The following is a 23,730-nucleotide window of genomic DNA, read 5'->3' as shown; positions in this document are numbered from 1 at the left end:
TGCATGCCTGATGTATGATGAGAGAGAAAGAGGATCTCTCCTCTCCATTGTCTACTATGCTTGGCTGTGTTTTGCTCTGAGATCACCAAGTCAAACTCAGTTTGTCAATCAAGTTCCCAAATCTGAGCTCTTAAAATATCTCACCTAGTTCAAGCCCTCCCTAGAGGGATGGAGGGCTGGGATGGGTTTCAGAGTTCCTCAGTTCTATTCAGTGGAGTCTGGCTGCAGAGAATGAGTCAGAATAGTCATGAAGCTATCTCCCTGGCACTAACCCCAGACCCGTTTTAAATAACGCATCTAAATGTTAATGCACACTTAAGACAACAGTGTAGCTCATACTCTTCCCAAATTGATTCATTTTGCAGTGAGCCTGATGCAATTTACTCAGTATAAAAATGTCTCTGGCAATTAGGAGAACAAAGGGGCAAAGCTGGCGGACCACAAGGATGACAAACAAAGCTAGACGATGTGAAAGCTGGGGACAAAATTAAATTTCTTTTTGAATCAGATATTTTTGGGAATGTCAATAGCAAACAAGAAAGGCCTCCTTTGCCTGCAAGAGAAACTTGAGGATTCTCCATTGGGAAGAAAAGACACAAATTGTCTAGAAAATGGTTTTGATGAAATGCTCCAGCAGCCTTCCTGGTTGCTAACTTTAGGGTGCCTGGGGTTCAAACAGCAGGATGCAGCAGGATTCAGGGGAAGAGTGAGCCAAGCTTATGCTACACTGGTGGGTAGAGGTTTCCAGATCATTGAAGAATTGCCCCTCCCCCCCCCCCCCGCCCCGACCACTTCACTGGTTAAGGTCATATGGGAAGAATGTGGCTCCGGAAAATATGCTGTAGAAGAAACTAAAATTGTTTAGCCTGGTGGGGGCAGGGGGTGGTAGGGGAGTTAAGAAGAGACATGAGAACTATCCTCAAAGAAATGAAAACTGCCTTGTTAGGAGAAAGTAGGCTTGTTCTATGTGATTCCAGAGGACAAATATAAGATCAACCAGATAATCGTGAAATAGGAGAGGGAACTAACATACACTATCTGCTCAAATTATCCTAGATGCCTCATATGCATAATCATAGTACTACTTCACAGGAAAATTGTGGTGTTAAATTCAATTATATACCTCAGTGCTAAGAAGATGATAAACACTCAATGCATATTAGCTATCACTGTTAAAAGCTCCTGTAAGATAGGTATTACTATTCCCATTTTATGGATGAGATACAGGAGACCTGAAGAAATTGAACAACTTTTCAGAGATATTCAACAACTTTTCAAGATGACAAAGGCAGTGGGCTACTAGCAAGTTCTTCCTGGCAGCAAAAGCTGCCTCACAGGGGGCAGTCTGCTTTTCGAGGTGAGCATCCTATTGGTTGGAACCAGGTAAGCTGAAGTCAGATGAGCTTTGGAGGAGGCTCTTGCGTTGGTTTGGAGTGAGGGTAAAGGGACTGGATTCAATGGCTTTTAAGATTATTTTCTGCTTGATGAGTCTATGTCTAAAATATTTTTCTAGTTCTGCTGGCTAGAGTATGCCTTTAACCCAAATTAGCATAAATAGTCATGTGGGAATGTGCAATTGGAGAGGCAGCCACAGGAAAAGACCAAGGACTCAAGGACCATGGACAGTGCAATACAGAAGTTTTTATTTCTATCTGGACTCTCATTTTGCCAGTCATCAAATTTCTTGGCTCAATCACATACACAATGAACCTGATGCCACCAGGACCCCAAACCCAAGAGGCCAGCTTTAAGTCAGACAGGAAAGCAGAGAGTTAATCAAGTAAGTTGGTAGACATGTGAGGATTTTTATAAATGAAAATCATCTGTGTCTATTGAGAAGACTCAATGGGCACCAAGAGGCTCCTTAGGGAAAGTGACCAGGAGAAAAAAATCCAGACAGAGGAGTCACTCTGAGGCCTGTAGGTAAACATCCAATACAAAAATGATAGAATTTCATGCAGTCATTGAGGGATTTTAGTCCTGGAAAAAAACAAACAAACGATGGAGGGAATATTTAAGGAATAGTTGGAGAGAACACAATAGGAATTCATCCTAGCTTGTCTGAAAAGATAAAAAAAAAAAAAAAAACTCAACAGGAGTCGGTGTGCTTAACTGGGAATGTAAATATAGGTAAACTAAGAAGAGGAAGACGTTGGAGGGGGGAATACCAAGGAGAAGATTCTTGTGGAAGATAAGACAACACACAGGAAGCATATAGGAAATTGTCTGGAAAATTGGAGGGGCTAAGATGATCCCAGAGTGGGCTATCAGGAAGTATGGGAAACATCTTATTTTTCAAGGCTGATGTATGCCAGCATTTGCTTGTGGTGTGGGCTGAGGAACAGTCATTATACCTGGGGTTGAGTAGAAGGAAGTGAGATATTATGGAGGATGGAGATGGGATTTTGGTCAAGAGCTTTCCAGATGCATCTTTTTCTTAAAACCATATCTCAAATTCTCAGAGTTCCTGGTCCAATTAATTTGATGGTTTGTTCATTTAAAAAGCATTTCTTGAACATATTCTGTGGGTCAGGCTCTGTGCAAGGCAGAGGAGACGCAATGATAAATAATGCCCATCCCTATTCTTAGGACGCCTAATTGGTGAGAAATGCCTGTAAAAGAACAAATGTGCCTCAGGGCTGAGAACAGTAACAGAGATGTGAAACAAGCTACAGAAGTGGGTGTAAAGGATGGTATAATCAACACTGCTTGGACTGGGTCTGGAGTCCCAGGAAAGGCTTGAGAGCTAAGAGATTCTTTTTTGAAGGAGGGGAAAGATTGCACTTGGTGGTCCGAGAGGTGGGGGAAGGAAGAGGGGTTGAAACTGCTGGCTTCAGTTAGGAAAACTGTGAACAGCTTATTATAAATGAAGCATGGGTCCAAAGGAATGGGGTAAGCTCAAGATGGGGAGGGCCAGATTGGGGTCGTGTGCCATGCTGAAAAGGAGCTCAGACTTGATCCTGAGATCCACAGGGGTTTACTGAAGGATCTGAAGCAGGAGATTAGCAACGTGCAATGTTCACCTGCTAGTTCTCTTATCAAGTTCTTGACTTGCTCTATTTTGGGACTTCCTAATGCCCAGGAGGAGTCACTGAGGTTATTGTTCTCAAAGACTTCAAGGAACATTCCACAGTATAATATGACAGAGAAGAACAAAATCTGAGTCTAGAAGTAGGGCCACGAGGGAAGCAACATGGCTCACGGCCCTCTCTTGATTCCCACTGTGTGCCAGTCATTTGTTCTAAGTTGCCCTGAGAGGTGCGGGCAGGCCCCCGATGCTCGGGTAACCTGAAGTCCTTGGGTGAATATCTCACAGGCAGTTCCTATGCCCTGGGCCCAGCCTGCTCCCTCTTGAAAAGCTGTGGCCTTCACTGCGTGCCCTCCCCTTTCTCACAACCACAAGATGTACCCATTGATGGAGGGAAAGCGATCAGCATTTTGACAACAGTGGGAAGACTCCTTCTTGGAGCTTAGTGATGTAAGATCATCTCAGGAATAGACATTGTACCAAATCCGCATGTAGATTTTGTAAAGCCTTTTAAATGCAAAGTCCCATGGTTGATATGGCTCTTAACTAAGGCTCTGAACCATAAGAAAATGCATTTCTGTTATAAAAACAAGGAGTTTATCTAGACATGTGAGTGTGGTACTATAAACAAAACAAAGGGGAAAAAAGAAAACTCAGAAGCAGGCCAGGTAATGAAACATAGGGAGGTTTGCTTTGAGGCCTGGAGTGAATGCAAAGTGGAGCTGGGCTATTATGCAGCTCATGGTGTTTCTTTACTCAGCCGCCATCGACACCGGTGGCCTGGACTCTGCGTTACAACTAAAAGAGCAGATAATTTCATCACCTCGTTCTGCCTCCTTCACCACAGACAGAGACCTGGCCTCCCCAGGCAAGGGGGCCTGGACTGGCCTAGATCTTCAGGAAACAGGGAAGCTGGGACCATGTTGGACTTTCTATATATAACCTTCTGCAGGGCAGGCTTTCTAGTTCCTATTCTTAAGGCTGGCCACTTTCCAAAATGTTCTTCCTTGGGCCAAAAGCCTTAGAACTTTGCCCTCTATTTTTGGATGGGAAGGATTATATACATACCACAGAAAATATGTAGCTAGGTATTTATGAAGACTATACAGTGATGATATGTTACATATGTATCATCATACACAAATAATAATATATTCTTAATTACTGGTTGGTGATAGGGAGGCCGGGAGCATGGTAGGAGTGTAGACTGTGGAGCTAGACTGGCTTCAGATGTAGTCTGCTCCTTACTAGCTGTGTGACCCTGAGCAAGTTCCTTAACCTCACTGAGCTTCAGCTTCTTCACTGTAAAATGCAGGTAATGAAATTGCCTCCCTCATTGAATGGCAGTGAGCATAATATTAAGTGACATGACACGTGGAAGGCACTTAGAACAATGCTTGGCACCACTGAGTAAATTCCAAGCAACTATCCCTCTCTTCTTGCTATGGTCTGAACGTGCCTCCCCCAACTCGGACCCAAATTCTTATGCTGAAACCTAACCCAAAATGTTGGCAGTAGGAGGTAAGGCCACTGGAGGTGATTAGGTCATGAAGGTGAAGGTCTCATGGATGGGATTAGCACTCTTATAAAGGGGGTTTCAGAGAGCTCCCTGGCCCCTCTCACCATGTGAGGACACAGTGAGAAAGTGCCAACAGTGAATCAGGAAGAGGACCCTCACTATAGCATGACCTTGCTGGCATCCCGTCTTATATTTCCAGCCTCCAGAGCCGTGAGGAATAGATTTTTATCATTTCTGGTATTTTGTTATAGCATCCAGAATGGACTACAACACTCTTCTTCCTTTCCATTATTATAATTATACAAATTAAGGGGAGCAGAAGAAGTGGGGTGAGCTCCTGCTCATCCTGGCCAGCAGCTTCACTCTTTCCCCATCTTTTGCATGCTGGCACTTGAGGGCCAGCAGTGAAAGGAAGGATGCTGGATCCCTGTTGACTAGTGGGGGAGAGGGCCTTGTAGCTGGATCATCACAAGGCCACAGGCTGATGCCATCCATGGAATCTGAATCAGAGGAGACACTGAACTGGACACTGCAGAATGAGTAAGGGTCTCTGTGGTGGAGACGGGAGTGGAGGGCAATCCATAAGGAATAATCACCTTAGCTACTCTTGCTGCAAAGGAAGAGGAGGGAAGAGGTGACAGAAAAGTCCTAGAGTCTGAGCCAACTGTAGCCAAAAAGTGTAAATAGCTTGCGCCCTGAGTCCACTTGTGCTGGGGCAGAAATCAGCTGTGTGCGTGGATGGATTGTCTATAGGAATCTGGAGTCCTCACTAGGGAGGAAGAAACTAATAGAGGGAGAGAAAGTCAGAAAAGAGCCTGGATTTGGGGTGAAATCTTTTGAAGGACATATGCTACAGAAAGAGGTGGGGGGGGGGGGGTCCAGGGATGAGACTTCTCTTTGGAGACTGCCTTGGTGAGGAGGGGATGGGTACTGTTACTACGCAAGCCAGAGGCACATTCGTACGAAGTGTGAGAACTCTGAGAGACTGGATGGGGGCAGACTGGCTAAGTGATCATGTAGCCCCAGCACCACCTACTTCTCAAGCTGCTGGGCCTTGGGACATGGTCCCTCCATGCATGCATGCCTTTGGCTCATTTCCCCCCTGACTGCTGCCCCTCCTCCCTTCAGAGCCAGCTCAAGCTGTCTTCTCTGGGCCAGCTTGCCTACCAGCCAGCAGCACACTCATGCATACACTCCTCCACACCCCTCTGCACATGTCCTATGCATAAACTCATTATAGCCCTTTCCCCACAGCATCACAGCCGTCCCTTGTCACCTAACACTAAACCTCACTGTGAGCCCCTTGAAGGCAGGATGAGCCATCAGAGTTCAACCAAGACTAATAAACGTTTGTTGACAGAATGCCTGATGGAATGAATGAGTGAATTGCTTGACGTTAATGGTTTATTACCTAAATTCCTCCACCTATTTTCTTTTAATTTTTTTAAACATTTTAATTAATTTTTGAGAGACAGAGTGCCAGCAGGGGAGGGGCAGAGAGAGAGGGAGACACAGAATCTGAAGCAGGCTCCAGGCTCTGAGCTGTCAGCACAGAGCCCGATGTGGGGCTTGAACCCATGAACTGTGTGATCATGACCTGAGCCAAAGTTAGACACCCAACCAACTAAGCCATCCAGGTGCCCCTAAATTCCTCCACCTATTTTTAATATCTCCCTCCCCACTGGGAAAAGGTGAGGGTCAACAAACACTTCTTAGATGAAACCAATCAGGTTTGCATACAACGTACATTTATCATTATGGGATTTTCCAAGATGCCATTCTGACAAGCCAAGGGGTTAGAGGTATTCACATTCTCTCAACTTCCTAGTGTTTAATCCATCAAATATCCAGGGCAGAGTGGAAAAAGGAAAGCAACCAGCTCAAAAGAGCCCTCCTACAAGCCCTAGGCTGTCAAATCTCAAAGGTCAAAACTGGCAGAAGCCGATGGTCTTTTCATTTATTTTTCTTGACGCCCATCAATGAAAGCAATCATGAGCAAAAGTTGTACCTGCCAGGAAAGGAATTGTCCTTTGTACTTAGTGGCAACCTTCACAGTTGAGGTGCACTCTGACAGCTGCTTCCTGAACCCCAGAGAGGATTATACATGTATCTCTGGGCGGGGGCAAAAGGTGGGAACAAAATACTTTTCATCTTCTTATTGATCGGAGACTCTTCTATGATCTCGGATTGGGCTTTAAGTCTTAGACTCAGAGCTCAGGTTTAAGAAGAGTTGCATCATAGATTACCATAAACTGACCTGGTGTCCATGCACCTAACAAAGAACACTTACTATGGGCCAGATGCTGTGCCAGGCAAGCATCCTGTGCAAGGAGTAAGAAGATACACAGCCTGAGGCCTCGACCTTCAGGGCTTCTGGCTCAGAATTAGATGACCAAATATCAGCTGAGTCTTCTTGAGAAGAGCTTTACTTGACTGTATAAGAACAGGTGCCAGTTTTTTCAGAGTCAGACATGATACCAGGGTTCCAGTACAATGCCTCCTTGTGGAAACAACAAGAGCCAGAAAAAAAAAAAAGCACCCAAAAGATATATGTTTCTCTATGTGCTTCCCCATAACAAAGGGAAAATCATTGAACCTCTCTGAGATTCAGTTTACTTATCTGTAAAATGAGGATAATAACATATATGACACACTGGGTGCCTGGATGGCTCAGTCGGTTAAGCGTCTGACTTCAGCACAGGTCACGATCTTGCTCAGAGCCTGGAGCCTGCTTCGGATTCTGTGTCTCCCTCTCTCTCTGCCCCTCCCCTTCTCATGCTCTGTCTCTGTCTCTCTCAAAAATAAACATTAAAAATTTTTTAAAATAATATATGACACAGATCAAAATGAAGATGAAATGAGTTGCTGGGCTGATTGTAGTTGGTGCACCTTGGAACCTGAACGTGCACTGTACAGAGTTGCTATGAATGCTAACAGCATAGTATCTATCCCCCGAGAACAAAAAGGAGTGCCATGCTCCAATGTCAACGTGGGACCTACATGAAGGTCAACACATGACATTCTGAAGACTAGAGATGGATGGTGGGTAGGTGGATGGATGTGGCTATGGATGGATGGATGGATGGATGGATGGATAGAGAATCTCTCTGACTCTGAAAAGTCCAGCTTTCTCTAGTCCACCCTGTATTCTTCCTAGTCCCCTATGGCCTTAAAAGCCACAGTAATTCTGGAGAGAGAATGATAGATGTGTCTTGAGTAGATGCACTGGTGGAGACCAGTACCTTAAATAGCCTTGGATTTACCCAGTTGTTCCAGATGGGGACCACACAGGCAGAATCAGGCCACAGGGGGAAACCTTGTCAACTAGCATGTGTATCTGTGAGGGGGAAATAGGACGCTACACCCTGCACACAAGTGTATCTCATTTCTCTTAGCTTTCTTCCAACCTTCTGTCTTTAGTATTTAGCAAATGATTGTAGATAGTTACCAGCTTATGTAATCAACTAATTTAAGGTGAGGTATTTGCCATGATCCCTAATTTTTGATGCACACCAGAATCCCTGTGTCATTTTCTAGACATACTCATGCTCATGCCCCTTCCCAAGATGAATAAAATCAGAATCACTCTGCATGGGACTAAGCTATACAAATTTTATAAAATGGGTGGTTCTGATTTGTACCACCAAAGCTTGAGACCTATCATATTAATGGCTTCAAATCCAAATGTTCTAGAGAGGACTAACATTTCAGTAGTTGCTTCAACAATACTATTCACAGGGATGAGAAATACAGCGAATCCAAGCACAGCCAATGGGACTGGTCCTTTGAGGCCCAACTTAGGGAACACAAGCAGTCACTCTGAGGATAGGGGGTGTGAAACTGTGGCTGTCCTCATACCCAATCCCACACAGCCCTGAGCTTCCTGGAGGAAGGCCAGCCCTGCTCCTCTGCCCCTGTGAGGGGCCGCCAGGAGCAGGAACAAAGCACTATTAGCACCTGTTCTGCATGTCATCTAATTTAATCCTCACAACAACCTCATGAGGCATGCCAATTATTACCATTTTACAGATAGGAAAGCTGAGGCTCATAGACAGTCAGAGACTTGCCTAAACTCACACTGTGTGTGGGAGCTACTTCCAAGCACACTAAAGACCCAAGTCTCATGCTCGGAGAACCACAACCTGTGTGACTATTCCCGTGACCAGGTGTCCTGGAAATATGCACCTGACAAGCCTGGGTGTGGGTGTTAAGGCTTTTAAAAATTGTCTTTAAAGCCTCTAAATGGCTCTCTCTTTTTAGTGTAAATCACCCGGACATTAAAGCCCTTATTGTATATTTATTAGTGTGTTATTCAGACCAAGGGGAAAAAGAGAAAAGCGACACTCTGAATGACTTTGAAAGGGAGAAAATGCTGGGTCTGAAATTAAATCATTGTGACACTGCCACTTGAGGGCATCAATTTCAATAAATGATCACCTTTTTTATTCTCGATCCCGTTTATCACGCAGGCAGGATGTGAGGAGGACTTTGGCTGGAGGGTGCTGAATGCCACAGGCCCCTGATCTCCCCGTGTTGGCCAGACTTGCCACACCACCCTGGGCCAACTGAAGTTAAATCCGGCACAGTTTGGCAGTCAGGCATCTTTTCAGAAGCACATGCCTAGTGGCATCTTTCCATGTTGCCCTGCCTGAAGCCTATCCCTCGCTCAGCCTGCTGAGACCATTCGGTCTATTTACAGGAGAATTCAGGGCTCTGTACATTTGCAGCAGAAGGTCTCTGCGTCAAGAGGGGGTAACTGTCCCGTAAGCTAGGCTGGGAACAAAGAGCAGGACTCCGGGGTGGGGAAAATTGTTTCCTGCTACCCCAGTCCTCAGTGACCACCTGAGGTGAGGCAGCTGGCCTTGCAGGATGAGGAAGGGGACAGAATGCAGCTGGAATCTCTCCTTGGGAAGGGAAGAAACTGAGGCTGGGAAGAGCCGAAGATTAGCAGGGGAGCCAGGACTGACACAGCACTGCCACACCCACAAGTCAATATTGCTTTGAATTAAATGACTTTGGCAGCTCTCCCATTAGGATTGTTCTGGTTTTAAAGCTGGTATCTTTGGCCAGAACTGACTGGTCTAAATAAATATGGCAGCTGTGTCGGTACCCAGCACGGACATAGGGTTTTCTTCACAAGGGGTGGGTGGCTGCGGATCTTAAGCTGAAGGCAGTGAGCTTGAGGATTTCCTGATGCAGCTGTTCAGCCAGGAGATAGAAGAGAGTACAAGAAAGCAGGGCTCCGGAGGACCAAGAGCTCATACTTTGTCCTTCATCACGTCACGTCACCCCTCAGGGCCTTGGCATCCCCAGTGGACAAGACAGAAGGAACTCAGGTCTCCTCTGAGGGTAGGGGTTAAGATCCTGCAGAAAGGTGAAGCTTTGTGCTGAGGGGAGCCTTATTTCTTGGCCACCTTCTGTGATGAACCTTGTTTGTGCTACAGAATGGCCCTGACAGCTTATCGTGGCTCAAGCCTGAGTATCCCCAGATCCTTTAGGTTTAAAGCATCTTTTCAAGTATTAGTAATTCAAATGATTGGCAACTTGTATCCCCTCAGGGCCCAATTCTTCCCTCTACACACTGTGTAGCTCTGGTCACACACAATAAAGTCCCCGGATACCCAAGGCTGCAGGAGAAAGGTGTGTGCTCGGGTGTCGGGAAGGAACTGAGAAGGCACTCCTACAACCCCAAACACCCCCACCCCCTGAGCCTGGGGTCCTGAGTCCAGGAGGGCACCAATGTCACACTGGCAACTTCTGTTCCTTAATATCTCTGGGCCCCCATTTAAAGCCATCTGCACAAGCACGTGCTGAATCCTCCTTACTGGACTGTATGTTCCCTGAAGGTTGTGCCTGTGCCCTCTTTGGCTGCGTATTCCCAACACCTACTGCATGGGAGGCACAGGATCCATGGTTGTTAGAGGGATGGATACCCTGGAAAGCATCTAGCATGTGTTAAGTACCTAATATGGTTGGCACAGCATGAACCATTTTCCTTATGCCATTTCACAGCTCACCATTCTAAATAGGGATTATCATATTCATTCAATTCATGGGGACTTTGTAACCTCTGACTTCTAGTTAAGATGTCCTATGCCTGCTGGATTCTGTGGCCAGCAGGGCTGGGCTGTTTGACAGAGCATTTCTCCGCTTCCGTGCTCCTGTGGCCATTCTGGCAGGGCAGATGAGCAGATGAGCGGGCCAAGCACTCATCACTTTGCATCCCCTGGGAGACCGAGGCCAAAGCCAGGCCTCCTTGGCAGAGGCGGGCGCTCATGCTCTGTGATTCACTAGACCTCATGTATGTGGCTGCTTTCCAGGAGGCAAGGAAGGGAGCAGCTGCTGGGGCTCCCCCACTGCCTGTCCTTGCCTCCGGTGTCTCCAGGCAGGCTGCTGCTCCCCCAGTGTTGCACTTCATACTCACGACTTGGTGTCGGGGGGACTCAGTGGCCTCAGGCTTGTCCTTCCCCAGCCCACTCCTATGAGTCAAGCTCTCCCCAGCTGACTGTGTTATGACACTTTCCTCCCTTGTTACTACAAATGGAGAATGTTGTTTTGCAAATAGCAGTCCCCAAACCACCCATGTTCTGTCCTGAGAGGAAGCCAGCCCCATTTGTAATTATCACTGTCATCACCACCAGGATTTCACTGTGTCCCCCTCACCACTCGGAGCACTATGTTGTCGGGTCGTCTCCGACATAAAAGGGACTGAACTTCAGTGAGGCAAAGTGCCAAGGACCTCAAAACCAAAGGATCCTTGAGATTGTCACCAACCCCACAATCAGAGAGCGGATGAGTCTTAGTCCTTTGTGCTCCCCAATTCTGAGCAGAACAGAGCAGATTAGGGTATTAAATAATGGTCTCTTACATGTGCATCCTGCTTAGTGTGAAAAGCCCTTTACGTCTTTTATTCCTTTAACTCCACAGCACCACATGAGTAGGGCTGGCATCATCATCCTCACTTCACAGATGGGGAAACTGAGGTTTAGTAGGGGTGGAATTCACCCTGAAGTCATAGAGCTCATTCATGGAAAATCCTTTCATAGACCATCAAAGGCTAGTCTTTTGTATCTAGCACCTGTATGGTCCTAACAAATAGAAAGTACCCAATGAGTAATGGTTCTCCAAACTGAGGAATAGTGAACTAGGACCTAAACTGAGGGCTTTGATTCATAGAATACTGATTTTTTTGCTGCAGCAACATGGCCTAATTGAGCTCTTCCAGCAACAGGCAAAAATAGTCTGAAGTCAGTCTGCTTAGGTTCAGACCTCCTGCACCCTGTCTAGCCAGTGACCTTGGGACGGTTGTTTGATCTTACTGAATTTCCCCATCTGTGAAATGGAAGATAGTAACAGTGACTGCTTCATTGTGTTGGTGAGTATTAAATAAGAAAATACACGTAAAGTGCACAGTGTTGACTGGGAAGTCACATCTGGGAAGTGTTAAAAAGTGTTGATAGCAGTTATTATTACTCAAGGGTAGAGACTGCACCTTACAGATCTATGTAACTGAGGAATCAGTACAGTGGTTGGCACACAGACTTGAGTGTAGGGCTGAAGACACCTGTCTACCAACACTGGCATTCATCACATGACATGGAGTGAGTCTCTTTCCCATTCTGGGCCTCAGTCCCCACTCCTGAGAATTGACAAGGTTGAATCTTGAGGTAAATCTCAGGGTTCCTCCCAGCTCTAAAATTCTCTAGCTATTTCAGTAGTTCTCAAAGGGGACAATTTTGCCCCCCAGGGGACATATGGCAATGTCTGGAGACATTTTTGTTGCCATGACCAGGAGAGATGCTACTGGCATCCAGTGGGTAGAGGCCTGGGAAGCTGGGGAGCCATGCACAGGACAGTGACCACAGAAGGAATTGTCTGGTCCCAGATGTCAATAGTGCTGAGGCTGAGCAACCCAGATCCAACTCTACACAAATACCTAGAGCTCTGTGAAGTGTTGAACAAGTGCCTGTACCCTGCAGCTTGCCAAGATGCCTGGGGCAGCACAGCTCCTCCATGCATCAGGACAGTCTGTGGACTGCCCCTTCAGCTGCCACCTTCTACCCTCACCACATCGATTTTGTTAGGGGTGGGGAGGCTGTCTCAGGCATCTTTAGTTTCAATTTGGAACCACTCCTGCTCATCCCCAAACTCCAAGATGGCTCTGTCAGGACTAAGGGAGAATGTCTCTACACAGAGATGCCTGGAACTCAGCCTAAGGCAAAGGCCCTGTAGATGTAGGGCAGCCCCAAGCAAAGGCATCAAGTCAGGGGGCTTGCCACAGCACACTTGCTTCCTTTCTCCTGCTTCAACTCCCACTTTCCAGGGGGCAGGCCAATTCCTACAGTGGGAGAGTCGCTCTGGGAAAAAATGCAATGGCTAGCATGATGGGCCTTGAGACTGGGGAGAATCACAGCCTGCCCACACTGTGCTGTCTTCCTTTCCCTATTCTCATTGTCTATGAAGGGAAGGTGGCCATCATATGCCCCCTGTGCTCATCTGTCTCAAATCTAGAGGATCTAGTGGATCTCTTTTGTAAGGTTCTTTCACCTTCCATTTCCTTTTCCCTGACCCTGCCCTTTCCCTCTGAGTTCCTGCTGAGAGGCTATGGGTTTCCTGGAAAGTGCACTAATGAGAGAAGGGGAGATCTGGAGTCCACTTTGGGCCATATCACTTCCTATTTCCTCTCTCTGCCTCAGTTTTCTCATTTGTTAAGTGGGAACTCACCAGGTAGTTGCATGCATAGGAAGATAAAGAGGGGAAACGTCTTTGCAAGACCCCATGGCTAGTCATTGGGAGGAGCTGTGGTCTTCCAAACCATGCTATCCAGGGGACTAGGCTCTGCTACTCCGAAAGCACTGAAATCCCTCTGGCACTCTTCCTTCACATGCATGCACATTCTCAGCCTGCACTTCAGGGAGACTCTGAACTCCACTTCACCCTGTGACATCAATGAGTCCCAGCCTCCAACACACACTTTAACAGATTGATGGTCTGAATTCTCAGCAGCCTTGAGCAGTGCTGTCTGGTCTCTTCCAGGATTGGTGGGGCAAGAATGCTGAGTGCAGAAGTCAAGTTCATGAGACTGGGCAGACGCCTACAGGATGGCATGGCAGCAGAGGCCAGTACCCACCCTGCCCATGGATGGGAGGCCTTACCATCTGGGCTTCTCCCAAGAAAGGGAGGCCATGCTGGAAGGAAGTTCGGCCTCAAGGACAGCTCATCTAAAACAGTAGGCAGCCTGGACACCCAACATTCCTAACTTCTGGAGAACATAGGAAGAGTCACTTGGTACTGGTACTTGGTACCAGAGGTACTTGGTACTTGGTACTTGGCTGGATGGACCCTCCCATGTCAGAGGCATGAAGATGGATATAGAGTTTAGGTATGGGGACAACATCCTTCTTGAAGCTAAGATTTTATTCCTCCTGGGACTGTAGGAGCTTGTAGTTTTTTGAAGCACAGCTAAATACAGATGAGTCAGCAGTAGGAGAGTAGGGTGGAGATTTTCAAGAAATTATTAAGGAGGCCATAGAGCTTTTTGGAAAAGCAGTAGACAGGCTATCCCCTCCTGACCCAGCACACCATGGAGGTAAACAATGGGTAACATCACTGTTCGGATGGGACTCCTCTGAAAGATATTTTCTTAGAAAGAAGCTAACTCTAAGCTTAGATAGAAATCTGAAGTCTATCTTCTGTAAACATGCCACAAAGAAAGATCTTTCACCCTTGATTATAAACTAATCAGATCTGGGGCCCCTCAAAAGTGGGGTTTTATGATGGCATTTATTCTTATGGAATAAGAAAAAAAAGGTATGCACAGAGATACCCTGGTTCAAATTTGCTTTCCAATGTGACTACTTCTAGAGGCCCAGTGGATCACTGAGTAAGCAAGTGAATATCTTCTGGAAGCTTGAGGAGCTCACAGACATGGGTATCTGGTATGATTTCAGTATTGTGTAAGCCTCAGAGGTTCTGGAATGAAGCTTGTTCCAATCTCTATTGAATTGATACCACTGTGGTATCCCTGACCAGTTCTGCTCTGGGGTCCCACACTCCTGCACGACCTGCTTAGGTGGCTACAATGATTTGCTCTTTCCCTACCTGCTCAAGTCCTGATGGTAAAATCCCATTTCCAGCATATTAAATTACTTTCATTTTGGCCTTTTAACACTCCCCTTGGCTGTTTTCTTCTTGGCTCCATCTGTACTTTGGGAAATAAATACCTTTAACACCCACTCGTTAAATGCCCACTTTGCCAGCTGGTCTTCTGGCCTCTGGAAGGACCACCAGCCTGGGCAGCCAAAGGGCCCTACAGAACAGTGCCTGAGACACTGCCTTGGGAATATTAGCAATAATGGCTCAATCTGGACCCTACCCATTGAAAGATGACTGTGAGTTTTAAGTAGATGTCACAGACTCTGGAAATTTGCAGCCAAAAGCCAAATGGCCTCTTATATCATCAGTTTTGGACATGGGGAGGGACTTACCCATGCTTTCCTGGAGTGGGTACCAGAAGGATCTCTCTTCCAGCCTCGTTGTGGGGCAGTAGCTGGGCGACATACCTCCCAGAAGGCTGCAGATGCCTGTGCACTGAGACAGCCAGGCTGCAGTGCTCGCTGCTGCTCCTCATCCATGGGCTCAGGATGGTGTGCTTGGAGTTTGCTGAGGTGTTGAGGAGCAGGAAGGAGCCTGGCAAGAGACAGACAAGGTGACTCTGCAGGTGTGTACAGATAGGAGCACCAGCAGCATCTCCGTGGCAGGATATAGAGACCAATGGCACCAAAGTCAGCAATGGTATAGGCCTTTTTCACCTTCTTCACATAAACACAACGCTCTTTCCCTTTTCTTAGATCATCTTTGTGAAAAGCAAAGCCTGAAGCAAGAGAATGGTAATTCTGGACTTACTAAGGCTCTCACCTTAGTTCCCTGTCTTACTAGTTCTATGTACTGGAGTCCCAGGTTCTTCATCTGTAAAATGGCAATGAAAACACCTATATCAAAGGGTGGGTATAAAGATTATATGAGATAAGCATGGGGAGTACTTTACCCAGTTCTGAGTGGAGAGGAAGGCCCCTATTAAATCATCAATTACTTGATTTCAACTGTCTTCTAAGTTAAAGTAGAGATGATAGCTTACAGATTATTTGTCAGCCAATAGGCACGATTAACAAAGTCTCACAGGCAACTGGAGAAAAATAGGGGGTTTTACCTAATCCCCATAGAATAACCAGCATGAGAAACCCAACCAGATGCTAAGATGTTCTGATGGATTTACAGCCTGGTCTACAGGGACAGCCTAAATAGTCGCTGCCTCCAACATGTGCCAAGAATGGAGCCAGGACACTAGTGCCATTTTGTAAACATCCATGTAGGGTGTTTCCAAACCCTACAAACCAAAGCACGCTCTGGGGCATCTCAGGCCACCCTACAGGTCACAGTTTAAATAAAAGCTGAGTTCTCCATATCACATTCAAGCCAACTTAGCACTCAATTTATGGCCAATTCAGAGTTTCTCAGGAATGTATGGATTGGCTCTACAATCTCAAATAACTCTGACCAGTTCAAGGTTTTCCTTGACAGGTGGGTGGCTTGGAGAGGCAGCATTTGGGTCACTTATTATGTAGTAGTCAAGTTCACAGCTCATGCTCCTTTGGTTACTAGCTGAGTGATCTTGTGCAAAGCATTAACTTTCTCAGGTTTCAGTTTTCTCGTTTATAAAACCGAGTGAGAAGGGTTGGCTGAACTCAATAATCTCTTAAGATCCATTTCAGCTCTTGAGTCTATGCGTCATGTGGATTTGTAACTGGTCTCCATAAAGAAAGCCCTACAAATCCTCTCTGGTGCCGTGCCTGTGGCAAAATGTGCCTCTGGGGCAAGCCAACCCTAATTCCAGTAGTATAGGCCAAGTGATCTACAAGAAACCTGTATTCATGGGGATTACTGTCAGCATAAAAGCACAGCACCATTTTATTGTTCCAGGCATTCCTTCTGATGCATTAATTTCACTTGTGACACTTCTGCACTGAAGTTTTGGACCATTTGATGCTGCTTCTTTTGCAGTGGAAGACTATTCCAAGATTCCTGACTCCTCCAGTGGGAACCAGCTAATGAGTGCTCAGCCCTCTTAAACCACTCCTGAGCACTTCAAGCTGGTCTCCTTCTACAGACAACCCAATTTACCAGGTAGGTAAATGAACTAGCAGTCAGCGGTAGAGAATGAATCAGATGAAAGAAGGGATCCCTACCAGAAGCATTCTTTAAGGAGAAGGTATTGTGTCAGGAATTGGAGATTTGCAATATTCTGGAAGTAGATAAATGTGACTTCCAGTTATAATCAGGATGAGGTCAGTGCAAGACTGTTTCTGAGCTGGACTGGGGACCAGGGGTCAGCATGGCAAACTGCACCCTTTGTAATTGTTGGGAAGTTTCAGCATGGCAGATGGGCCAGCGGAAAGTGCTCTACAACCCTCAGTAAATAATCTATACTATTACTCTGTTTTACAACGGGAGAGGTATTCTTGTCATGGGTACAGAGGTAGAAGAAAGGGAATAGAATCAAATATCAGAACTAGACAGGACTTAAAGATCACATAATATGATGCCCTAACTTTCCTAAAGAAGCAGACTAGAGGTCAAAATGGAGAAATGACTTGTCCAACATCTTAATTTGAAACTCCAAATCAAACTCCAGGGGTTTGGATTCCTAACCAGTGCTCTTTACCTTATATGTTTCTCATTATCCCACTGTATCCCTTATCTTAAAACATGATCAGGGTGCATTGTGGCCAAGCTGTACAGCTCAGGAACTCAGAGGGGGAGGAAGAGAAGAAGGAAGGCAGTGGGGTACTGAACCAAACCCATTTGTTCACTGGCTCCCTGTTCACTCTTTCTTGTCCTCAAATTTCATTTACTGGATTCCACTGTTGAGCAAACATCCAGGCACTGGCTTTGCCCTGGGGACACAGTCATAAACCAGACACAGTGTTGGCTTTTAAGGAACTCCAGGTCCAGTAGGGGTGATGAGATCACTGTAATAACTACAATCAAAAGCAGAGGTTATAAAGTCATAAGACATCTACAGGTAAGGCACTTTGGGAGGCTCCAGGAAGGAGACATTAGGTTCAGTTGGGAAGATTCATAAAGAAGATGACCTTTGAGCTAGGCCTTAAAGGGAGAGAAAAACAAAGATATTGGCAGAACCAGCCATGCAGGGCTTGAGGGAAGAGGAGTAAAGGCATAAATGTAGAAAATGTGTAGAGGCACTTGGCTGCAGAGGGGTACTACCTGAAGACAAGGCTGAGGCATAAGGAAGACTAGGGGAGCGAGTGTGGGGCAAGGCCATACAGGACATTTCATTCCTGGCTGGAGGTATTCACTTCTATGTTTGGAAAGGTTTTTGAGCAGGCAAGTGACATCATCAGAGTGGTGCTTCAGGAAGGTTAATCTGGTATGGTAGGGGAATGGTGGGGATCAATACTGACCTGACCTCATCTTATAGTACTAATTACACTAAGCAGGGATGTGACTAAATGCAAATGTGACATGTTTAGATTGTTACTATTGTAAGCAAAGGTGCCATGTTGGGGATAGACTCTGGAATTGACTGGGGTATCCAATACCAGATTGATGTGTGTCTATCCAGAGTAGATGAGAGTCCTGGAAGCATGTCTTGGGGCACAGTCTTGCTCTAGATACTTCGGGGCATGGTCTGAGTTTAGGATGAAGGCAGCATGTCACACATATGGAAGCAACAACTGTGCCTGGTCTGAGATCGTACTCGGATGTTTTCAGGTTGGTGGAAAGTCATACTGAAAACAGGTGTTTGAGCTATTGAGGGAAAGAATGTGGGCAAGATGAAGGAGATGTTCTCCTCTTCTCAGAAAGATTACGTGCACGTGCACGCATACCCCACCCTGGGAAATTCAAGTTCCCAGGAGAAAATCATACCGCAGGTGCTGGACTTGGGCCTCTTGTGCACCAGTGTTCTTCCCTCCTGGGTGTGGAAACACATGTAAATTCTGTCCTTGTAATTCAGTAGCTCAATAACGGGACTCTTTCAAAGTTGACTGGAAGATGGATTATTTTTCCAGTTCTAATATGTGAGATGATGTTTATATGAATTTTATATTGTGCAACTGGACTATCAATAAGAGCCTGAGCTTAAAGTATTTTCACTGTCAATGAAACTGTAGTTGAGAGCTATCTCTTCATCAGCAGCTTTTCCGTCTCAAGAAAGAAAAAAAAAAAAAGGAAAAAATACATTTCATAAGCTCCTTGGGATATTGTCAGTATAAATCTTTTAGAATCAGTGAGCATTTCTATCTCCCCTCCCTCTTTTCTGTTTCTTGTTTATTTTCCTCAGAATAGCTTGGGGCTACTCAAAGGCTCCTGGGGTCCCTCGTAATTAAGATGGATGGCTGGGCAAGTCACAGACCCTCCCCCAGGGCGGGCCATGGGGGAGCAGAGAAGCCGATCAAAGAGCCCTGCTTAGTGCCAGGATCATGCTTCCCTTATTAGTGGATCATGTTGATATGCTCAATCATGTAATATGAAATGGTCATTATTTTTACCTCTGGTCACCAATATAGGGATGTGTAGCTCTTATCTCAGTCAGCAGGGTACCAAATTATGGGCCAGAAAACAAAGGGCATGAACCTCGAAGTCAGACAGACTCTTTCATGTCCAGGCCCTGTGTCTAATTCTAAACTTCAGACAAATTATCTAAAATTGTTAAACCTCAGTTTGCTCACATTTAATATGGGTGTAGCCTACCTCATGTTGCTGTTGTGGAGATGAAGTTAAATAACACACATGAAGTGGCCAGTATGGTGCGTAGCCCTTAGCAGATATGTGAATGATGTTGATTTTTGTGCTCAGAAGGGTGTCTTAACGTGGAGCTCCTTTTATCTATTACTAAACTTGCCATCAGAAGGATTGAATCAGAAGGATCAGCTCTGCCACAACCAAGCCTCCTTTGTTTGTAAAATGAAAGGATTGGATAGAGTCTCTAAGGACCCTACAGCTCCAAACTGTCAGTAACTCTATCTGCCTGCCTAGAATACTATCAATCTAAAGGAACCATGTCAAGTCTCCAAGCCCCCAAGTCCTAAAGGCTTGTCCTAATTCACCTCTGTGGCGGTTCTATACCAACAGTTTTAATCGGTTGGCCAAATCGGCCAAGCTGTGAAGTGTGATTCCCTGCCCTGCTTCCTCTCTTCCAATTTACACAAACACATTTCTGGGAAGGGCTCCTAAATCGGCATCATTTATTTCTGTAGATGCTTCTGCTATAAGGCTGGTATCATCTCTAAATACCTGGTATTTAACACAATGCTTGCCATACAGCAGGTGCTCAACGGCTTTTAAAAATCAAAGTAATATATGCATGTGGCTGGAAGTCAAAGAGTTCTGAATTGCTCATAATAATATTTATTTATTTATTTATTTATTTATTTAGAACATTTTTTAATGTTTTATTTTACATTTGAGAGAGAGAGAGAGAGAGCGAGAGAGCGAGCATGAGAAGGGGAGGGCAGAGAGACAGAGACAGAATCTGAAGTAGGCTCCAGGCTCTGAGCTGTCAGCACAGGAGCCTGATGCGGGGCTCCAACTCATGAACTGTGAGACCATGACCTAAGCCTAATTGACCGAGCCACCCAGTCATCCCCATAATAATAATTTTTTAAAGCTACCATGTCTCCAAATCCCAGAGACATCTTTAAAGATTTCTAATTTCTTTTGGTGGCTGCCTTTACAATTCTGACTATGGTGATCGTCGTGTTATTTATTGGCTGTAGGCACCTTACATGATGGGACAGTTAGAAAAATGGCACGCTTCCCTTTCTAATTCTTGACTGTTTTTAAAAACCTTTTTACTTTTTTATTGCTTACCTTGTTAACTTTCCAATTTATTACTTGTTCCATGAGCTTTAGACACTACCACCTGGCTCTCCTCACTAAAAGTTGAGGCTATTTATTGGTCTTTCTGCCCTTCTCTGCAATTTCCTCACCCACATCCACCTCTCAGGTCAGCTGGGCTTTTCTTTCACATCGTCAACATTGCATACGAGTGATTAAGTCTTGTATTTGTTTACAGATTGATGCTAAACCTTGCCAACCAGTAGATAGAGATTTTATACTGATGACTATATTTTCCCAGGGCAGTGAAGAAGGGTTATGTTTGTGATCTTCTCTATAGGTCGAAATAACACAACCTACTTCATGAAGAATATTTCTAGCATCAGATCAAATGAATAGTCTTTTTCTTACACTGTCACTTGTCAAAATTGTGGCATGTTTTAATTTGCCTTCTATTTGAATCCAGAATTTCTTGTGCAGTTTGTTTTTCCAGAAATTTCTAGTTGCTCTCCTCTTTTATTTTGTATCTGCCTTCTTTCTTTCTTTTTTCTATTTATTTTCTACCGGCCTTTTATACTGTATCACTAACGCCTTTATATATTCCTTGAAAAAAATCTCTCCCTTCTTCTCAAAGACACTGATTTCCTATTTTAATTTGTGCCAGTCGCTTTTCTGGGCTTCTGCAAAGCCAATATTCTGGAATTTATTTTCACTGGGATCTTCCATTAGTCCTACCATCCTTAGGAAACTTCCTTTGGGTGAAACTTCTTTGTGAATCTTTGAATATCTGAAATATTTTTATTTTGTCTTTACACTTGCTCAATAGCTTTCCTGGCTATAGTTTCTAGATTAGAAATTTTGCTTCAGAAATGTGAAGGCCTCATTTCAGTGTTGTCTAACATCTGTGTGACTGAGGAGAAGTCTGAGGCTAGTTTTATTGTTAATTTCTTTATCGTCAATGTTTTTTCTCTTCTAGGAGGCTTTTAGGATCTTTAACACTGAGTTGCTGAAATTTCAGGACAATGTATCTAGATATGGATCTTTATAAAAATTCCTTCTGGCATTTGATGGTTCTTTCAATCAGAAAACACACACGTCTTTCATCTCCAGTAAATTTGTTTTGTTATTTCTCTCATACCTTCATTCTCTCCTCTTCTCAGCCTTGAATCTTTCTAAAGAGCTTTCTCTCTCCAATTAATCTCTGGTACCTAATGTGTCTTGGTTTTCTCTGGGATCAGTTTTTTTTTGTTATTGTTGATATTTCTTTTTCATTCTGCTGGGCTATTCATATGCTGAGTGATCCTGAATCAGCACCTTTTGTTTAAACAGGATTGACTAGCGATGCTGATAGGAACTTCAGGGTACATAGAGGGTTCTTACTCTGTCAGGATTGGCCTGATGGCGTCAGGGCCTGGCCACTTTGCTGATGCCCGCTCCCCAGCGTCAGCACGATGGACACACCACTCTGGGTATGAACACTCCTGCCAGCAGTTTTAGTTCTTCCAGTCCACCTGAACTTTTTCTTTTAATTTAAAAAAAATGTTTATTTATTTTTGAGAGAGAGATAGAGAGCATGTGAGAAGTGGGGAAGGGGGAGCAGAGAGAGGGACAGAGGATTGGAACCTGGCTCTGGGCTGACAGCAATGAGCCTGACATGGGGCTGGAACTCACACACTTTGAGATCATGACCTGAGCTGAATTGGATGCTTAATCGACTGAACCACTCAGGCGCCCCAGTCCACCTGAACTTTCAGAGATGCGTTCCTTCTTTCCCCTCTAGTTAAGTATCTTGCTACCTTTTAGTCTGGAAAACTGGGGTTGAGAATGGGCAGAGACATGTGGAACCATTCTCCCTCTCTTTACTCTGCTCCATCCTTCTGGGGGATCCCTTGTCAGTACTCACTGTGGTGCCTCCCAGCAGATGGGCTCCCTCCTCTGCTCTAACCCCTTATTGTATCTTTTCAGCTATGGCTGCTTCAGTTCCTCCATCAAGAGCTTTGTGCTCTTGAAATTGCTCATGATTTCTTCTCCTGTTCTGTTTGCTAGTTAGAATTTATTCCTCTGTTGAATTCTTTATTATCACTTGAGTGGTATTGCAGGAGAGGAGACAAGTGCGTGCTTAACCTGCCATCCTGAACCAGAAGCTTCTTAATCATGTTCTTTGAGTGAGAACACTGGTAAACAAATGCATGGATGGACAGATTTCCATCTCAGTAAATCACACAGGATTCTACCATCATTGGCTAATTGTCCATATTGCAATTAAACTATTAAATCATTACTATAAGCTATTATTCATTCAATGGGTCATGATGCTGTTCATATTAGGTGAGACCTAAGGAGCAGCAGAAGTTTAATGGGCTGGAATATGGACAGAAGAAGTACAATGTGACACACACAGGCCTCATAAGATGTATGCTATTAGATGCAGTGTCAGGGAATAATGGGGTGCTGTCCCCCACAGTACGTTCCATTGAACACCAGCCCCACAGGTTGTTGACAGGGCTCAGGAGAAAGCTCTGGGATCAAGTAAGTTGGAGGACTATTGGGTCAAACAAAAGTAAATGGGCTCTTTCAATGTAGGGTTTCTTAGAAACTTAGTACACCATAGAGTCATGACTCTTTAAGAGTAGACTATAAACTTAAGATTACCCAAATTCCTTTGGAATCAGAACTCTTTTGCTATTGTGTATGATGTACCATGGAATATGCTTTGGAAACCCGCCTCTAATGTATTTCTGCTCTAGAGATCACTTGCACAGAGTTGAGAAAGGAAAAAAAAATCATGAAAAAAAAAAAGGTAGTGTAGAAGGTGAATAATATATTTGTATCTACAGCATCCCTTAAATCTTAAATCTTCTATGTTTGTCTGATGTTAAACTGTCCTCTCAACAAGAACTGAGCTCCTTATGGCAGCATTCTGCTTCTGGAGAGGCTCCTCTAAGTTACCACGTGGGTTTTTCTCCCTGATGAGACTTAACAGCACTACATCCATATCTGGCTTTCAGAATGTCAGAACTAGAGACCAACATGGTGGTCACAAAGCTTAACCCCTAGCTGTACTGGGGAGAAAGCCAAGAAGCCAAGAAGCTAAGGATTGCTCAAGATCACATTGCAAATTTGTTGTGGATCTGGAATTCAAAATAAGGTTTTCAGACTTCTTGTCCAGTGGAACCCTGGTCCCCATCTGTCTATGATAGAAACCTGTGATGATGTTTCTGGCAAGACACCTGTTGCTCCTGACCTCACTTTCCTTTCTCTGCACCCTCATAGGTCTGAACACTAGGCTCAGAAGATGGTCTCAAGCCCATCCATCTGACTATCT

General features: G+C 45.0%; 1 protein-coding gene across 1 annotated transcript in view; it reads right to left on the bottom strand.

Moving 5' to 3' along the window:
* Window positions 1-23,730, bottom strand: part of ALK (ALK receptor tyrosine kinase) — a 668,845-nt gene that overhangs the window by 302,695 nt on the left and 342,420 nt on the right. The window contains exon 4 of the mRNA XM_042933341.1: window positions 15,035-15,236. Coding sequence (XP_042789275.1) covers window positions 15,035-15,236 — 202 coding nt within the window. The remainder of the gene's footprint in view (window positions 1-15,034; window positions 15,237-23,730) is intronic.

Source organism: Panthera leo, chromosome A3, assembly GCF_018350215.1.
Source record: "Panthera leo isolate Ple1 chromosome A3, P.leo_Ple1_pat1.1, whole genome shotgun sequence".
NCBI lineage: Eukaryota > Metazoa > Chordata > Mammalia > Carnivora > Felidae > Panthera > Panthera leo.
Note: the sequence above shows the minus strand (reverse complement) of the source record. Positions and strands in the feature narration are given on the sequence as shown.